This window comes from Acaromyces ingoldii (genome assembly GCF_003144295.1).
Source record: "Acaromyces ingoldii strain MCA 4198 unplaced genomic scaffold FA10scaffold_1, whole genome shotgun sequence".
NCBI classification, from domain to species: domain Eukaryota; kingdom Fungi; phylum Basidiomycota; class Exobasidiomycetes; order Exobasidiales; family Cryptobasidiaceae; genus Acaromyces; species Acaromyces ingoldii.
Window position 1 is genome coordinate 1,579,398 of NW_020290247.1, and position 15,595 is coordinate 1,594,992.

The 15,595-nt window shown below is 58.2% G+C and overlaps 4 protein-coding genes across 4 annotated transcripts; 1 reads left to right on the forward strand and 3 right to left on the reverse strand.

The window, feature by feature from the left end:
• Positions 1–41: 41 nt before the first annotated feature.
• FA10DRAFT_282885 (Redoxin) lies at positions 42–756 on the forward strand (the record flags this gene model as incomplete). The annotated part of the gene is made up of 4 exons (XM_025523799.1): positions 42–127; positions 191–419; positions 518–616; positions 694–756. 4 exons carry the CDS (start codon positions 42–44, stop codon positions 754–756), a joined length of 477 nt encoding a protein of 158 aa, XP_025380426.1.
• FA10DRAFT_16797 (acetyl-CoA synthetase-like protein) lies at positions 754–3,106 on the reverse strand. Its single transcript, XM_025518202.1, has 4 exons — positions 2,890–3,106; positions 1,811–2,826; positions 1,491–1,753; positions 754–1,417 (listed from the first exon to the last, which is right to left on the reverse strand). The coding sequence occupies exons 1-4, from the start codon at positions 2,946–2,948 to the stop codon at positions 1,043–1,045; spliced, it is 1,713 nt and encodes a 570-aa protein (XP_025380427.1). The 5' UTR covers positions 2,949–3,106; the 3' UTR covers positions 754–1,042.
• FA10DRAFT_16810 (hypothetical protein) lies at positions 3,053–6,662 on the reverse strand. Its single transcript, XM_025518205.1, has 2 exons — positions 3,621–6,662; positions 3,053–3,551 (listed from the first exon to the last, which is right to left on the reverse strand). The coding sequence occupies exons 1-2, from the start codon at positions 6,601–6,603 to the stop codon at positions 3,265–3,267; spliced, it is 3,270 nt and encodes a 1,089-aa protein (XP_025380428.1). The 5' UTR covers positions 6,604–6,662; the 3' UTR covers positions 3,053–3,264.
• A 111-nt stretch (positions 6,663–6,773) lies between these two features.
• FA10DRAFT_16836 (hypothetical protein) lies at positions 6,774–15,109 on the reverse strand. Its single transcript, XM_025518207.1, has 3 exons — positions 10,878–15,109; positions 8,293–10,812; positions 6,774–8,233 (listed from the first exon to the last, which is right to left on the reverse strand). The coding sequence occupies exons 1-3, from the start codon at positions 14,923–14,925 to the stop codon at positions 6,936–6,938; spliced, it is 7,866 nt and encodes a 2,621-aa protein (XP_025380429.1). The 5' UTR covers positions 14,926–15,109; the 3' UTR covers positions 6,774–6,935.
• Between the last annotated feature and the right edge of the window lie 486 nt (positions 15,110–15,595).

Here is a 15,595-nt window from a genome sequence, read left to right on the forward strand (position 1 = left end):
AGAGCAAGATCGGACAGCAGATCCCGGGTGACCTTGCCTTCATGGAGTGCGAATGGTCGCCCGCGCTCGAGGACCCCAAGGCGTGCCCCATGCCGCCCAAGCAGTTCACCGCCGAGAGTGCCTGGAAGTTGGTAGAGTTCCTTTTCGACCTCTCGTCTACTTGTGGCTCATCACGCATACTCACTCACAGGGGAAAGACGACGGTCATCGTCTCCGTCCCGGGCGCCTACACGCCCACCTGCCACGGCAACCACGCACCAGGCTTCGTCAGCAAAGCCAAGGAATTTACCGAGAAGGGAGCTCAAGTCTACATTGTTTCCTACAATGATCCCTTCGTCATGAGCGGTTGGCGTTCGGCCTTGGGCGCCAAGGACGAGGTACACTTTGCCACCGAGTTCGACCTCGGTCTGTCCAAATTCGTGAGTCTCTCTTTCTCTACTCTCCATTCCTCCCTTCTTCCCCATCTTCGTTTGCGTGAATCTCTCAGTGTGCTGATGCGATGGGGCGGATTGTATAGCTCGACGCGACGGTCGACATGAGCAAGATGGGTTTCGGAACGAGGGGAGCTCGATACGCTCTCGTCGTGGACCCTGACCTCAAGATCAAGAGCTTCGACGTGAGTTCATCTGCCTTGGTATCTTGATTCAGCTAGCTCACTCGGGCTCGTTCTCGTTTTGTCTTGGCATTCTACAGAAGGAGGCTTCCCCCGGCGAGGTCGATTCGTCCCACGTCGACGCCGTCCTCGGCAAGCTCTGATCTGTCTTCACAATCAGAAGCAATCTGCCATCATATAGCAGATGCGGGAATGGCCAAAGCAATCTTAAGAGAAGGGGTATAGAGGTTAGAGGCGGGCTATGCTTTTTATGATTAAGGGGAGGACTTCAGTCATCAGAGTGCTGTAAAGATCATGTGTTGCATCGTAGTAGTAGAAGATGCAAAGATGGGAGATTTTTAGAGAGCAGCTTAGAGCAACATGGCGAAGAGAATAGAGCAACAGGGACCCTCGCACTAAGGAGCAGTAGTAGCAAATAGAGACAAAATATTACATCTTCGATGACCCCTTCTTCTTCTTTTCCTCTTCCTCGTGCCTCTGCTTGTAGACTCTCCTCAAGATCTTTCCACTGGGGCTCTTCTCGATGGCCGCCTCCACGATGACGCCGCCGCGAAGGCGCTTGGCGTTAAAGACCTGCTCATCGACCCACTTTCTGACCTCTTTGCCCAGTTGCTCAGCCTGGGCCTTGTCTTTGACATCGACGCCGGCGTCTGCGCGAGGAACAATGTAGGCACGTGGATACTCTGTAGCTTCGGCCTCGGAATAGATACCGACGACGGCGGCGTCTGCCACCTTGGGATGGCGCAGGAGCAGTGCCTCAAGCTCGGCAGGGGCCACTTGGAAGCCCTTGTACTTGATCAATTCCTGTCCATCCACTCCGGGTCAGCCTTTTGCTCTTTCCGTGCAACAGTAGAGAGGAAGACCCGTTGGACTTTACCTTCTTTCGATCAACAATCCACAGCACTGCTCCTTTGCTGATAGCAATGTCGCCCGTCTTGAACCAGCCATCGTCGGTGATGCAGTCTCGCGTGGCCTCCTCGTTGTTGAGGTAACCCTTCATGATCGTGGGACCTCGCAGCCACAGCTCACCCGGATTGCCATCTGCACCTTGCTCGTGACCGACGTCCTTGCCGTCATCGTTGACAAGGCGCGCTTCGATGCAGGGCATGAGCTCACCGCAGCTTCCCTTGAAGTCTCGGTCTGTGAAGCGAGCTTCTCAGCGTCAAGCAAAAGAGCAGCTGGGGGGAGGAGACTTACACTTCTCAATCGACATGTACGTCGCTGTGGGTGACGTCTCGGAGAGACCGTAGCCTTGTGTGACCCTCGCATTCGGGATCCGCGCCTCTACTTCGTCGCCCAGCTCCTTTGACAGCGGTGCCGCGCCAGACAGAATGACGGTGATCGAGCTCAGGTCGTATTTCTCGACGAGGGGATGCTTTGCGAGGAGGACAGCAATGGGTGGAACAAGAATGGCAAGATTGACCTTGTAGCGCTGGATGGACCCCAGGAAGAGCTCGAGGTCAAACTTGGGCAACACCACGGTCGAGTAGCCCCAAAGGGCGCCAAAGTGAATAAACTTGGCAAGGGCAAAGATGTGCTGGAAGGGAAGGACGGCCAGAGCGGTGCTGTTGGAGTGGAAGTCGTTCTTGAGTGCAATGATCATGGAGGCCGTCACCGAAGTCATGTTTTTGTGAGTCAGCATGACACCCTTTGGCTTGCCCGAAGTGCCGGAAGAATAGGCGATAAATGCTGTTCGCTCGGCCGCGTCCTTTACCACCAAGGGCTCCATTTCCTCCTTTCCAATCAACGTCCTTGCGTCCTTTTCCTGACCGTCCTGCACAGTAGCAAGTGTGTCCGTGTCATCCAGAAGCCAGACCCTCTCGACGCCTTGCTCGGTCTTCTTGCTGATGCCTGCTAGTTGCAGTGCCTTTCTCGCATTGCCCACGACTGCGGGGTGGGCGAAGATATACTTGACGGACGCGTCTTTGATTGGGTGGACGAGCTCCTCTGGGCTGTACTGGGGGTTGCACGGTACGAGCACGACACCTGCGCCTAGGCCTGCGTAGACGAGAGTGGGGTAGGTGCAGCTGTTTGGCGAAAAGATGGCGACGCGGTCGCCTTCGGCCAGCTTGAGCTTGTGGCGCAGCGCATGGGCAATCTGACGGGCCTGCTGGAAGATATGTCCGCGCGAAAACGACTTTCCATCGGCTCGGATGAACATGGCCTTGGAATCGGGGATCCCATTTGGATTCGATTGGAGGTAGGTGAAGATGCTGCAATGATGGTCTAACTAAGCCCGGGAGCAATTTTGGCGCACCAGCAACGACGCAACTCACTTGCCCCGATCAACATCTTTGAAATCTTCCTTGTGCTGGTGTTTAATGATCTGTGCCATTGCGAGCTCTCAGAGGGATAGACTGGTTGGTGATGGTGCAAAGGAAGAGCGGATGGAGATAGGGTGAGACGAAAGGAAAGAAAGTGGGGGGTGCATATATAATTGGGTATCATCTGTCCTCAGGCTCCCCTTCTTCCAATCTCCAGCGGATCGAGTGGAGCGAGCGAGCCAATTTTCCGACTGGACCCAATTCTTTTCTCCACAAATACTACTGGGCGAGCAAAAGGAATGTGACATCCACGGCTCTCGGCTCGGAAGTGAAAGCCGGCTGCCGAGGTCCGCAAGGACTTTTTTTATTGTGCACAGATGGATTGCTTCACACCGACGTTGGCGCCGCTGTTCTTGGTGTTTGTACAGATGTAGGGGTTCCGCCCCAGCCCAGGACCTGCTGGAATGCGCCGACGAGCGACGCTTGCTGCTCAGCCAAAGTCCTGTTGGCATTATTGGTGCTGCTGGCGGATGGCAAGGGCCGGACCTGAAACAATCGGGCGTTGGAGCCAGCCCAAATGCCATAGGGCAAGAGACCATGTACGTAGACCTGGCCCCAAACAAATGAGAGGAGCCAGATGTGGGCTTGCGTTGTCCATCTGAACGGTCGCGTGTCTGTGGAGCTCCGTTTGTGTCAGCCGCTGCACAGGTAGGGAAAGCCACGCACACAAGTCGTTCACTCACTAATCGGGGGAGGAGAAGTCAAGACGCCCACGAGCTTCTGCTCCCGTAAGAACGCCAGCACCCTTTCGTCTGCATCGCTCTTGCTCGACAAGCCTCCACTCGAGCAGAGCTCCTCGACTTTGGGCACGAGCTCGGTCAATGCAATCTGAAGCGAGTCGAGCGGTAGGCCGACTTGCCAAGACTGAACCCAGCCCGTCGTTGGCACAAAGCCGTGCCTGCCCACCGTCCTTGCGGCCTCATGGAGCTCCTCGTCGTTGAAGCCAGCCACTAGCGCATCCTCCTCATCCTCGGCCTGCCCACCCAACAAGCTCGCGACCCCCAATGCTGGAGCTGTATCGGCGTTGGACCTTCGCCGCATCTTGCCCCGTGCTTTCTCAGACTGCTCCGCAGATGCAGGCTCGGGCGGCGCTTCTTCGTGCTCGGTGGACGCCGTCACGCCTGCCTCGCTACCAATTGGGTCCTTTCGATCTGCTCGCGGGCTCCCATCGAGCCCGTTCTCGCCTCCACCGGCGCCAGCGACCGACGATGGCCGCCGTCCCAGCGAAGAGGCTGACGTTGCATTTGATGGTGATGAATAGACACCTGCTCTCTTCCTCGTTCGCCTGATGTCGGCGATGCCCTTCCTAAGAGTGAACGTGGCCAGGCGCTGGACCGACGGCTGTGCGCCCCTCACAAGGGCATAGACAAAATTGGGGTTGTGCGCGTAACCATGGTGCAGCACCGCATTGATGGACTCGAGGAGGTAGAAGACGAGACGCGGATTGCCGTCGTCTGCGAGGAGGAAGGACGAGGCGGTAAAGGAGGACAAGAGGGCGACGAGGCGGTTGGAGCTCAGTATGCTCAAGTTCCTCCAGAACGGCGCCGTGTTACCCAGTGAGATGACCAGAGGTGCATACAACGACGTGAGAGTGCCCCTCGTCGTGGCAATGAGTGAATAGACTGACTGGATGAGAATGTCGGCTCCCGTCGTTGCCTGGCTCGGCCCTCCTCCTACTACGGCTCCCGCTCCTCCTCCTCCTCCACCGCCGACAACCGAGGGCACCATGGATGAAGCTCCTCCCGTGCCGCCCCCCGAGAGCGAGGACCCGCCGCCCTGAGCGACGCCCCATTTGTGACCGTTGTGAATGCGCGCCTTTGCACCGCTTCCTGCCTTTGAAATGTGAATGCCAAATGCCCTCTCTGCAGAGACGTCTTGGAGCATGAATGCGCATAGCCTTACCAATCCCTGCTTGGGTAACGAGTCCTTGTTGGCTAGAGCGTGGTAAAGGAGATGTGAGAGGAGCGTAGGGGAGCGTGCGCCGTCGTCGAGGAGGAAAGTCCGGAACTTTGTGTTGTGAGAGAGGAGGCGCCAGAGCAGCATCAGGGCTTCAGAGACGTGCGGCCCAGAGGGGTCGATTGTCGCTGTGGAGCCACCAGCCAGGCTTCCTACCCCCGGAAGGGACGAGAGCCCGCCGGAGCCTCTGGAGGCAAGGATAGAGAAAATGCCATCAGACAATGTCAAAAAGTCGGCATGACGATGGAGCTTGGTGAGGTAGAAGCGAAAGAGGTTCATCGGAGCACCTTCGTGGGCCGGCAGCACCGGTTGTCGGGCCGACGAGATGGACTGCGACGAGGCATTGGTGCCCAGCCTCGGTCTGACCTGCTCCTGACTAGCCTCTTTGACCTGGGACTGTGGGTCGATTGAGTCGTAGCCAAGGAGAACATCGAGACTCTGTAGCGAGAGACAGACGAGGTTCAAGCGCGTCTCCTCGGGTGATATGGCTCCACGCTCCTTGACGAGGCCCGCAGGCAGGCTCGCGAGATTGCCCAGCCAGCCCTGATCGTTGGCCTTGAGGCCCACGTTGAGCAAGCTGCAAAGCAGGGGTAGGACGACGGACCGATCTAAGCCCGTTGCCGCCAGCCGCAGTGCAGGATTGTCGGTCGTCGTCTGGAGGTGGGCTGGAACGTAGATGCTCTTGGAGAGAAGAACCAGGAGCAGCCTCAGCACCTCGACGCGGTGTGCCTCATGCTGCCTTGTCGTGTTGGCCAGATCGACGGAGCTTCCCACGCCTCTCTCCCAGATCGCATAGTGGATCCTTGGTGCAGCAGACGTCCCGTTTGCTTGCGAGAGCTGCTCGTCGGTCCAGGGAATCGTAAAGCCCGAGTAGAAGAGGAGATCAAAGACAATTGTCAAGAGCCTTTCTCCCAAGCTTGGCGGGAGGTTATCTCCTTCCTCTTCTTCTCCGGAATGCTGCCGCTGCTCTTGCTCCTGAGCCTCTTTCCGGGCTGCTGCACTCAAAGGATCTCCGGTGTCTTGCGTTTCCTCGTCGTCGTCGTCGTCAATGACAAATTGCTTCGAGCCCTCCTCATCTTCCGGCCTTCCCGATAGCGGATTCGTCGACAAGTTAGCCTCCTCTCTCTTGTCGACCTTTCTCGTCCACAGCAGATCTCGTTCGAAGTCGTCAGACGTCAACGAAGCCGACGGATCAGCGCCGCCCTGGGCCTCTACGTTGCACGACGCATCGTGGTCGCCCTCCATGACGACGGGCAAGACCCTGGTGAGAATTCTAAGGCAGTTGAGTGCCTCCTTTACCCGATCGCGCTCCTCTCCCGCTCCTCTGGTCGCGCCCGTCGTCGATCTCGCCGCGCCAAGAGCAGCGCCCCATCGGCCAGCACCGCCCGCGCTCGTCGTCGGCTCGGGACAGAAGTCGACATCGTCCCGCAGGCTCTCGAGGTGCCAGACACACACCTGGACGAGCGTCCTGATGTTCTCCCGGCCCGCGTCGCCCATGGTCAGCGCCCGCCTCACATCCGAGACGGCAAAGAGGCCAAAGACGTCCGAGGCAGTGTCAAAGGCCGTCGTAAAGGATCGCCAGTAGGACGCCTCGCGTGGGGGAGCTTCGATTGGTTGTGGAGACGAATACAGCCGAGCGATGCCGGATGAGGTTGACGTCTTGAAGGCCAGCTTCTCCTCTTCATTTCCAAAGAGGAGCCGCTTAAACATGGCTGTGGATCTGGCAATATCGAGAGAGAGAGAGGGAGAGAGAGCTTCGAGAATGATCAGCGACAGTAGTAGCCAAGTTTAACCTGCGCGCACGGACTGAGTGGACGCGGCACACGTGGAGAAGCAGTCACGAAGCACTCACGACCATTACCTTCTGGCTCATGCTCAAGCCCCTTGCTCTCTGACTGTGATTGATTAATGTGGTAGAAACAATTGCACAACAGCAAAATAGCAACAACATCAAGAGAGCCACAAAGAGAAAAGGAGGCAGAGAAAGAAAGGAAAGAGTAAATGGGCATAACGCAAAGAAGGGCGTACAAGAGGGTGGTTGTTCATTCGTCCTCAAATGGATTGAGGACGGCTATGGCGTCTTGGGCGTCGAGGTAGATACTCTCCTCCTTTGGCCTGCTCAAGAGGCCTGCTCCCCCTGCCCCAGAAGACGACGAAGGGTGAAGGCGATTCTGTGCACCTCCCAGGCGTGGCACAGCCGGTCTGATCGTTTCAGGATCTTCCTCCTCTTTTCCACCCTTCTCGAGTTTCTTTCCCTCATGGACACCGGCACCGGCACCGACACCCGGCGTCGTCACCATCGAGTCATCCTCGGATGGTGCCTCGCCTGACGAAAGATTGTGATACTGCGAGATATCCGATTCGCTCGTTGTCGGCTTACCGGGCGAAGATGATGAGGAACCGGCATCGTTGGTCGCAGCAGACAGTGTTGTCGTGCCAGCCGGTGTGAGCAATGGTAGTGTCTCTGCTCCGCTTCTCGACGATCGAGGAAGTGCAATCGAGCCTCCTTCGCGCTCCGCATCCGACCCATCGACACCCTCGGCAGCGTCCTGCTGAGCATCCTCTCTGGGCGCTGGTACCTCGCCACGCACAGCGACATCATGAGCCTGCTCCTGCCCTTGCTCCTGCTCCTGATCTTGCGCTTCTCGCTGCTCATTACCAAGCTCTGCTGTCTGCACAAGATTGGCATCGGCGTCGGCACCGACATTGGCATCGTCATCGTCTCTTCCACCAATCTCAGCCTCATCGACAGATATGCCTTGGCTCTCTGGCTCTTGTCCCTGCCCTGCCTCGCGCTCTGGCTCTACTTCCGGTTCCGCTTCCGGCTCGGGCTCGGGCTCAAAGAGCCAGTCATGCATCGTGACGATGATTTTGACAATGTGGGCGGCGCTGCCAATGTTGCCGAAGCTCTGTGCCACGCTCGCTGGTCCCGGCGGCGGATTGAGGAGCGAAGTACCGAACACCAAGCCGATGTTGTGCGGGGCCATCAGGTTGGATTTGCCCTCCTCGACAACCCTGGCCAGATGCTCCGAGATCCTCCTGAGTAGGTCGAAGTGCGGCTTGGGGAATTCCCAGATCATGTCGCGGATCGCATACAGGCGGTCCTCCTCACTCTCCATCTTCTCTGCCTCGATGATTGCATTGTAATACTTGAAGGGGATCGGCGGTTCGGGCAGGTCGCGAAACCACTGCTTGATGGCGCCTGCGATCGTATGGACGTCGCTGAATTCGCCTCGCGCCAAATCAATGGACTCGGCCGGTTGCTGGCCAAAGGCGACCTTGAGGTGCTCGATGGCGCTTTTAGCGCCCGAGATCCGGTAGATGCCTTGCTCTTGCAGGCCTGTTTCGACTTCAGGTTAATCTCACAGTCGCTCACAAGAACAAAGAGAGTCCACTCACCCCTCGCTTCGACTTCCTGGAGCATCCTGACGAGGCCCAATGGCACTTCTCGCCTCTCATGCTCAACGAGGACCTTGATGTCCGTTCCGTACAGCGGCACCGTTGGTCGTCCTTTCCCAGATGCAGACGCCGCGGCAGCTGCAGCAGCTGCAGCAGCCGCCTTTTCGGCCTTCTCAGCTGATCTCTTGTCCATCGGCTTCGACAACAATTCACCCGCGTACTCTTTCGCCGCACGTTCGATCTGCGAGAACCACTCGGAGACGTCTGCCTGGCTTGGTGCTTGCAACAGGACGTGCTGCCCATTCTGCATGCTCGAAAGATGGAAGCAGTAGGACCTCTGGCTGTTTTGCCAAACAGACACCCTCGCGGCGCCGCAAGGGATCACCAGTGCAGGCTTCTGCGTCGGTGTGAGTTGTAGCATCTCCATGGGTGCGACACCGGCACGTGAAGTAGAGACACCGGCGTCTGTCGAGTCGCCGACTGATGCCGATGGTCGATCGAAGCTCATCAATCCGCCCATCGGCCTGACGGCACCCCGGAACAGCGCAGTCATCCTCCTCGTCTTCTTTTCGCCTCCTTTGTTACCCATAGAGCTTGCATCCATGCCCGGAACTCGAAGGCCGGAAGACGACGATGCCGACGACGACGGGCTGCTCGAGCTCGGTGCTTGAAGCGAAGGCGACGTTGCCGTCTGGAACTGCTGTTGCTGCTGCTGTTGTTGTCCTTGTTGTTGTTGCTGTTGTTGTTGCTGCAGCTGCTTGACGAGGACTTCATACGCGCGTCGATCGCGCTGCTGCTTGTCCTGCTGCTGGCCCAGGAGACCTGTCAAGGGACGATACATGGCGCGAGCCTTTGCATTGGCAGGCAGAGGAGGTGCTGTCGCTGCCTCCTGATTCGCTTCCTCTTTGAACGCCCTTCGATCCCACGCTACGCTCCGCAGCGCGCGCTGCATCTCGGTCAACCTAGCGTTGGCTACCTCGGGAGCGACTGTTGCAACTGCCGACATTTGGCTCTTGAACTGTAGAGAAGCATCGATAAGCGTGTAGATCGTCCTGTACTTTTCAAAATCGACGAGTGGATGAGGCGCCGCTTCAGACGATCTCGTCGATGCTTGAGCAAGACATTCTAGTAGCCAACCGATATCGAGCGCGCAGAGCGCTCCCGTCGTCGTTGTCGCCGAATCCTTGATTGAATCCCACGTCGATTGGGGTGGAAACAGGTCTGCAAGCTTATCGCCCGCCGCTTTTCTCGCCGCCGCGACGCCCTGCCACGCTCGGAGGTGGTATCTGCTCTCTGGGGACCCAAGGCTTCCGACAATTGCACTCTCGACAAAAGAAGCGATCGTAGCCTCCTTGAATGGAAATGATGGACTGAGGGGTGTCGACGACTGTTCCTCCACCCGTGTATTCGCCATCCGTGCACGACAGATCCAGACGGCATCGAGGAGCTTTTCGAGGCGGGCCTGCCTTCTTGCGAGTCCGATGCGCATCTCGATGATGTTGATGGCCACCCACCCCCTAAGCAGATTCTGCGCCGCGCAGGCGTCCCTCACCGCCATGGGAAGGCACATGTGCAACGAAGAGCCACTGCCAGCACCACCATATCTGAGCAGCTCGATGAGCTTGTACATGTTGGTGCACAGCGGCTGCGAGTCGTCCTGCGACGAGGGTTGCTGCTGCTGCTGCTGTGAATGCTGTGAGTCTACATACCAGCCCAGCGCGTCGCTGGCCTGGTTCTCGAACAATTCACTGATCGCAAGAAGGTCTCGCTCCTCGATCTTATCCACGAAAATGCTTGCAACAGACTCGAGGTAGTCGACGAGTTCAGCGGGTGTGATTGTGTCAAAGTCGATTGTCGTTGCCGTCACAGAAGATGTGCCAAGTTGTTTCTGGGATGGCGACACCGTGGAAGCGGGCGGCGTCGCACCAGAGAGTACCGGCTGAGAGGTCCTCCTGCTAGCTGTCACTCGATCTCCTTGCCTGGCACAGGTTCCCATGACGTTTGCGCGCAGCTGTCGGACGAGACTCTCAAGCGTGGACGCCATCTTCTCGTACTCGCTGTCCTCTGGATGCCTCGGCAGAAGAGTATCCATGTCCTGTGTCAAAGAGTGCACCCCGATGTAGAGTTCGTGGTCCTCTGCAAAGTCGTGAGGAAAACGAGCGATCCAGGCGGTGAGAACCGAAGTAACGCCGGATCTGATGCGCGAAACCGTGTCCCAGTCGATGGGTTCGACATGAGTGCCGACGGTCTCGACGAGAGACCAAGTCGGAAACGGATTCCCGGAGCGGTGCTGCTCAGGCAGTGCCATCTCGCGGCTGGCGTTGATGGCTGCTACGAAGCGCTTGCGGAGAAGATCGAGGAGGAGGACAGGTGGACAGAAGAGCCGGAATGTCGATAGGAACGTCGTCCGGAACAAGGGCAAGTCCATGACAAGACGGGACTTTCGGCCAGAGGGCCGTTCCGCCGAGTCCTCGCTTGTATTGACCGAAAGGTGTTGCACGCCCATGACCAAGATGTCGACTGTGGGAAGGTCAGTCATCTGATACGGTGACGAGGAAAAGAGAAGAGTGGGTGGATGGCCTTACCTAGTCTGTCGAGAGAAGCCGCTTTGACCACAACGTGGACCTGCACCGGCGTGGGGGGCTCGACCATGGAGCTGCGGTTGGAAGCTGGCAAGCTGGATCGCTTTGATGAGACTTGCGAGATCGGCCTAGCTGCCCGATTCAACTCAGTCGAGAAGCGCTTGCTCGTCATCGGCGACGAAGGCAAGCTGACCGATGGCTCGCTTGTGATGGCAAATACAATGTCCGAGCCCATTCGAATCAGGGACTCCTCGCTTCCGCCCTCCCCAGTGTTGAACTCCGTAATACCTGCAAATGAAACCCCCTTGAGAGGCCGGCTGAGCATACCAGGGGAGAACGCTTTTGATGCCCTCCTCATCATAGCGGGCGGCAAGGACATGAGCGGCGATCGGGTCTTTGCATTCTTCTCGGTGATGGTACCCTGCTCGTCAGCTTTCTTGGTCCCACCGTTGCCGTTTGCCTCTTCAGCGTAGACGGCCATCTCTTGTCGGTCGACCAGAGACAGATTCGGCAGAGAATCGACAAACAAGAGTGGGGAAAGCGCCAGGGTGGCCGTCTTCTTGGACAGTTGCAGTGGCCTCTTGTTCCTCTTGGGCACGTCGATGCGTGGCTCGATGGCCAGGGAACGAGACAGATTGCGATAGGCCATATCGGAGTCGGTGACGCTTTGGTGTAGCTCCAAAAGACTCTGCAGGGCTCGTTGAATGTCCGGCGACGGAGCAATGCCGTGTTGCTGCTGGAGAACCGACGGATTCATCCGGTTGTGCGCGCCGAGCTGCCATGCTTTGTTCAACGTCCACAGCCTTGCGCCGACCTCGCGGGTCTCGACGAGCGGTAAGAAAGAAGCCGAGGAAGCAAGAGGTGGGTAGGCCCTCGCCTGCACGATGCTGTTGCCCAGGAAGGGCACCGTTGGCGCTTCAGGCCCCGCCGACGCCGAAATAGCTGCCATGGCATACTTGATCGTAGCGGGGCTCGATATGAAGGCCTCAACAGGCTCGCGCTTGGTGCCATCAGGCGAGATCGCCAACTCGGACCAGCCGAGATCGGCGAGTTGCCGGGCCCAATAGTCACCCACAATGGCCCTATCCTCCTTTGCCACGAATCTCCACGTCATCGACAGCCTCGTCACGGCCCTCGAGCACAGAGCAGCGCAGATGGCAGCCCAGCCTGCGACATCGTGCATCTTGAGGAGGCCAGATGCGACGGCGATCCAGTGCCGGAGCAGCGTCGCTCGTTGCCTGGACCCGGCCTGCTGCTCTGAGCGTGAATCTGCGGGAGAAGCTGAGCCGCTGGAAAAGAGGACCTGGTCGAGTACAAGCGAGGTGAGGAGGTGAGGCGCTGACGAGTCAAAGCACAGCAGCCGGTGCGATCTCGTCGTGGAGGGCGACTTCGCCAGTAGGCGAACTGTCGAAGCACTGGGCAGCTGCAAGGAGGCCAAGTGATCGATGTGGAAGGCGTGGATCTGCCTCGCGACTTCGGCTGGATCCGTTCTCAGTAGCGTCGACGGGCCCAAGCCGGCATTGACGAGAGCCGTTAGCTCGCTTCGTGTCGGACGCTCTCGTCTGGACAGCCAGTCGTGGGGAGGCTCGGCAGGCTGGCTTTCCTTGAGCGTCGCAAGAATGTCGGCCGCCATTCGTCTGTCATCTCTCCAAGCATCGCCGACAATGCCCTCCAACACGCTTTCCAACGATGCACGCTCGTGCAGCTGGCCGAACTCTACGAGGTCGGACTCGACAAGAAGCTGGATCCTCGCCCGGATCCTCTCACGCTTCTGCACCGGCTCGCTCGCTGCAGTGCCCTCGTCCTTGTCGGATAGGGCCATGAGGGTCCACTTCTGTATGGCGACGAGGAAACCGTGCATAGGCCTTGCGCTCCTCGAAAGAGCCGTCAAGAGCGCATACACCATCGTTCCGGCCTCCTCCTTCCACCCATCGCCTTCTTCATCGGGATCTGACTGCGTTGCGAAGACGTACTCGTGCGCCAGGGCGTCGTGGCTACCTCCTTGCACTCGTGCTGCCCACGTCGCTGGTTTCTCGACGGCATCGACAAGAACAAGATCCGGGTGTTTCGCGGGGAAAGCCCAAGCTGGTGCCGACGTAGCAGCTCCGGCCGATGAGGTGCTCTGCTTGCCAGAAGTCGCTGCAAGAAGATCTTGTGTGCCCAGCTTGCCCCTCTTGATCGCCTCGGGGTCCAGCCCAATCTCTCTGGCATATGCAGCTGCGGCATTGGATCCTCCTCCACGGACGACATGTACAGGGAACAACTGCTTCATGTCGTCCGAAAAGGCGCTCGGCGGCTTGTAAAAGTACAGCTTCCCCTCGCGGAGCTGGACCTTGTAGGGCTTCCAGCCCTTTGTGATGTCCTTTTCCCTGCCTTTCGCGCCCCCGGCCCCGTCAGCAACGAGCTGGGCCAGCGGCAGGGAAATGTTGGCATTTCGGTTGAGGAGACCTTCGTAGGTGATGCCTGGGAGCTGACCGCGGGACGTCTGCTGGAGATAAGCCTCTCGGTCGTCTTTGATCTGCTTGGATGCCTTGCGCTGGTGATGGTGCTGCTGCTGCTGCGAGGGAGAAGGAGAAGACGCCGACTGTTGTTTCGGTGTACCGGCCGAGCTAAAGGGTACCTGCTGCTGCTGCTGCTGCTGCCTGCTGCTGGCCAGAGTGCCCACATCGCTAGGTCGTCCCCAGTCATGGGCCGCCACGCCATGCTCACCCATTGTATTCTGATGCGCTGGTCTCAATGGAGGCGACATCGCCCCTGCCTTTCCGCTGGTGGTAGCCGTCGACGACGAGGTATTCACGGACTGTGCGAGATCATCTACGCTCCTCGAGAAGCCATACTGTGGACTGGGCGATCGGAGCAGGCTTGCGTCGTCTTGATGCACAGCCTGCATCGCGCCCCGTAGCGAGGGAACTTTGGGCAGATCCACGACAGAGTGACCCGGCGAGGGAAAGTCGGAGGAACGCATGTGAAGATCCGACTGGCTCTTGCTGAACTGGCCGTAGCTCGACGACGCCTTTGACAGGGGCGAGAGTGCGCCTCTGCTCCTCTCTCTGTCTCTGTCTCTGTCTCTGTCGTACACGGACATGGACATTGGCATTGAGGGAGAGGAAGATGGCTGCGATGGTGTTGCGCCTGCTCCTGCTCCTGCTCCTGCTCTTGCTCCGGCTCCTGCAAGTGGCACAGGAGAGGCGGCCATTGACCTGGTGAGAGACGTCGTCGAGGCTTTTCGCTCTCGATGAGCGCCAAAAAAGGAACGCTTTGTAGGGCTCGAGATTGGCATGGCCTGGTCGTCGCCCATGCTCGGTCTCATCGAGGCCCATGATGGCGCCGCCTGCTGTTCATTTGTTCCCCTTCGCTCCATCGCTGGGGCGGACGGCTGTGTGCTGGGGTTTGACGTGTAGCGAGACCGTCCTGCGTCGAGGTTGCCGCCATCCTCTGGGATGCCCTGGCTATTGACCATCGACGACATCGAAGGCGAAGGGTGCATGGCAATCTGCTGCTGCGACGACGACGAAGAAAAGGGGGCCTTTGCCTTTGCGAGGATAAAGTTGAACGCCGACTGGCTTCGGCCCATTGAACCGCTGCTGCTCTGTTGCTGAGTCTGCGTCTGTTGGACTTGTTGAGGTGGCTGCTGTTGCTGCTGCTGCTGTTGCGGCTGTTGGTGATGCTGCTGCTGTTGGGGGTGGTGGTAATAGGTGGGCGCAGTGGAGCCAGGCGATGAGCCAAAAGGCGACAAGGCATCGACACTGCTGCTCGAAGGTATATGCCGGGAAGTGAAGGGTCCGGAGTGGGGATGATGAGAATGTTGGTGCTGCATAGCTCTGGTGCTCGCTTCGATGGATTGCGACGTCGACTGCGACGTCGTTCGAATCGTGAGCGGACGAGAAGGGCCGCCGCTGCCTCCGGCAAGAGCAGCAGAAGAGAGGTTCAAGTTGCTGCCGTTGGAGCCGCTCGAAGGGTATACTGAGGCTCGAGCAGCACCATCGTCATTGTTGGCGTTGCTGCTGGACTCGGCGTGTCCATCGCGTTTCTTGTTACCCCGGCGCAGCATCGCTTGCACTGGCCCGCCCCTCGTTCTTGCTTTACGTAGCCGTTTGTGTCCAAAGCCAGAAGGATGGGAGCAGACTGATCATCCGTTCTACACGCGCTCCTATACTGTCTTGCCTGCTTTGGTTGATTCGGTTGTTCTGCTCGCTCTCTGCCTTCTTTTGCGTCGCGGGCTGCGCGGAGGGCGGCTCAGGGACACAAGGAGATGAAGTCGCTCTTCTCTTCGGCGGCCACGTCGGAGCAGCCACAAGTCTGCGCCTTGCCTCGATGTCTTGCCCTGTCTAGCCCCTGGGATTCGCCTCAGCAGCGCGGTCCTCGCTCGCGAACAACTCTTCCTCGTTTGTCTTCCCTCGCCGAGGGCGCCGCTGCTCTCTAGACTTGGGTGTTTGACGTCCGTTTGCCCCGTCTCAAGCTCGACGCGAAGCTTAAAGTTGAAGGACCAAATCGAATAGCAGTGTTAGCTCCAATTTCGCCAGGTTTTCTTATTCGTCCCGCTTTCCCTCTCCAGCGTGTCGCATTATTGTTCTTGAAAATATTAGTTTTTTGAATTCCCTTGTGATATCCTCGTTGCCTGGTCTGCTCGTGGCTTTTTCTTTCTGGAAGCTTAGCATACCGGTGGTACATAAGGGGCTTCTCTTTTTCTTCTTCTCCCTCCTTGCCTCCTCAGGAAACAC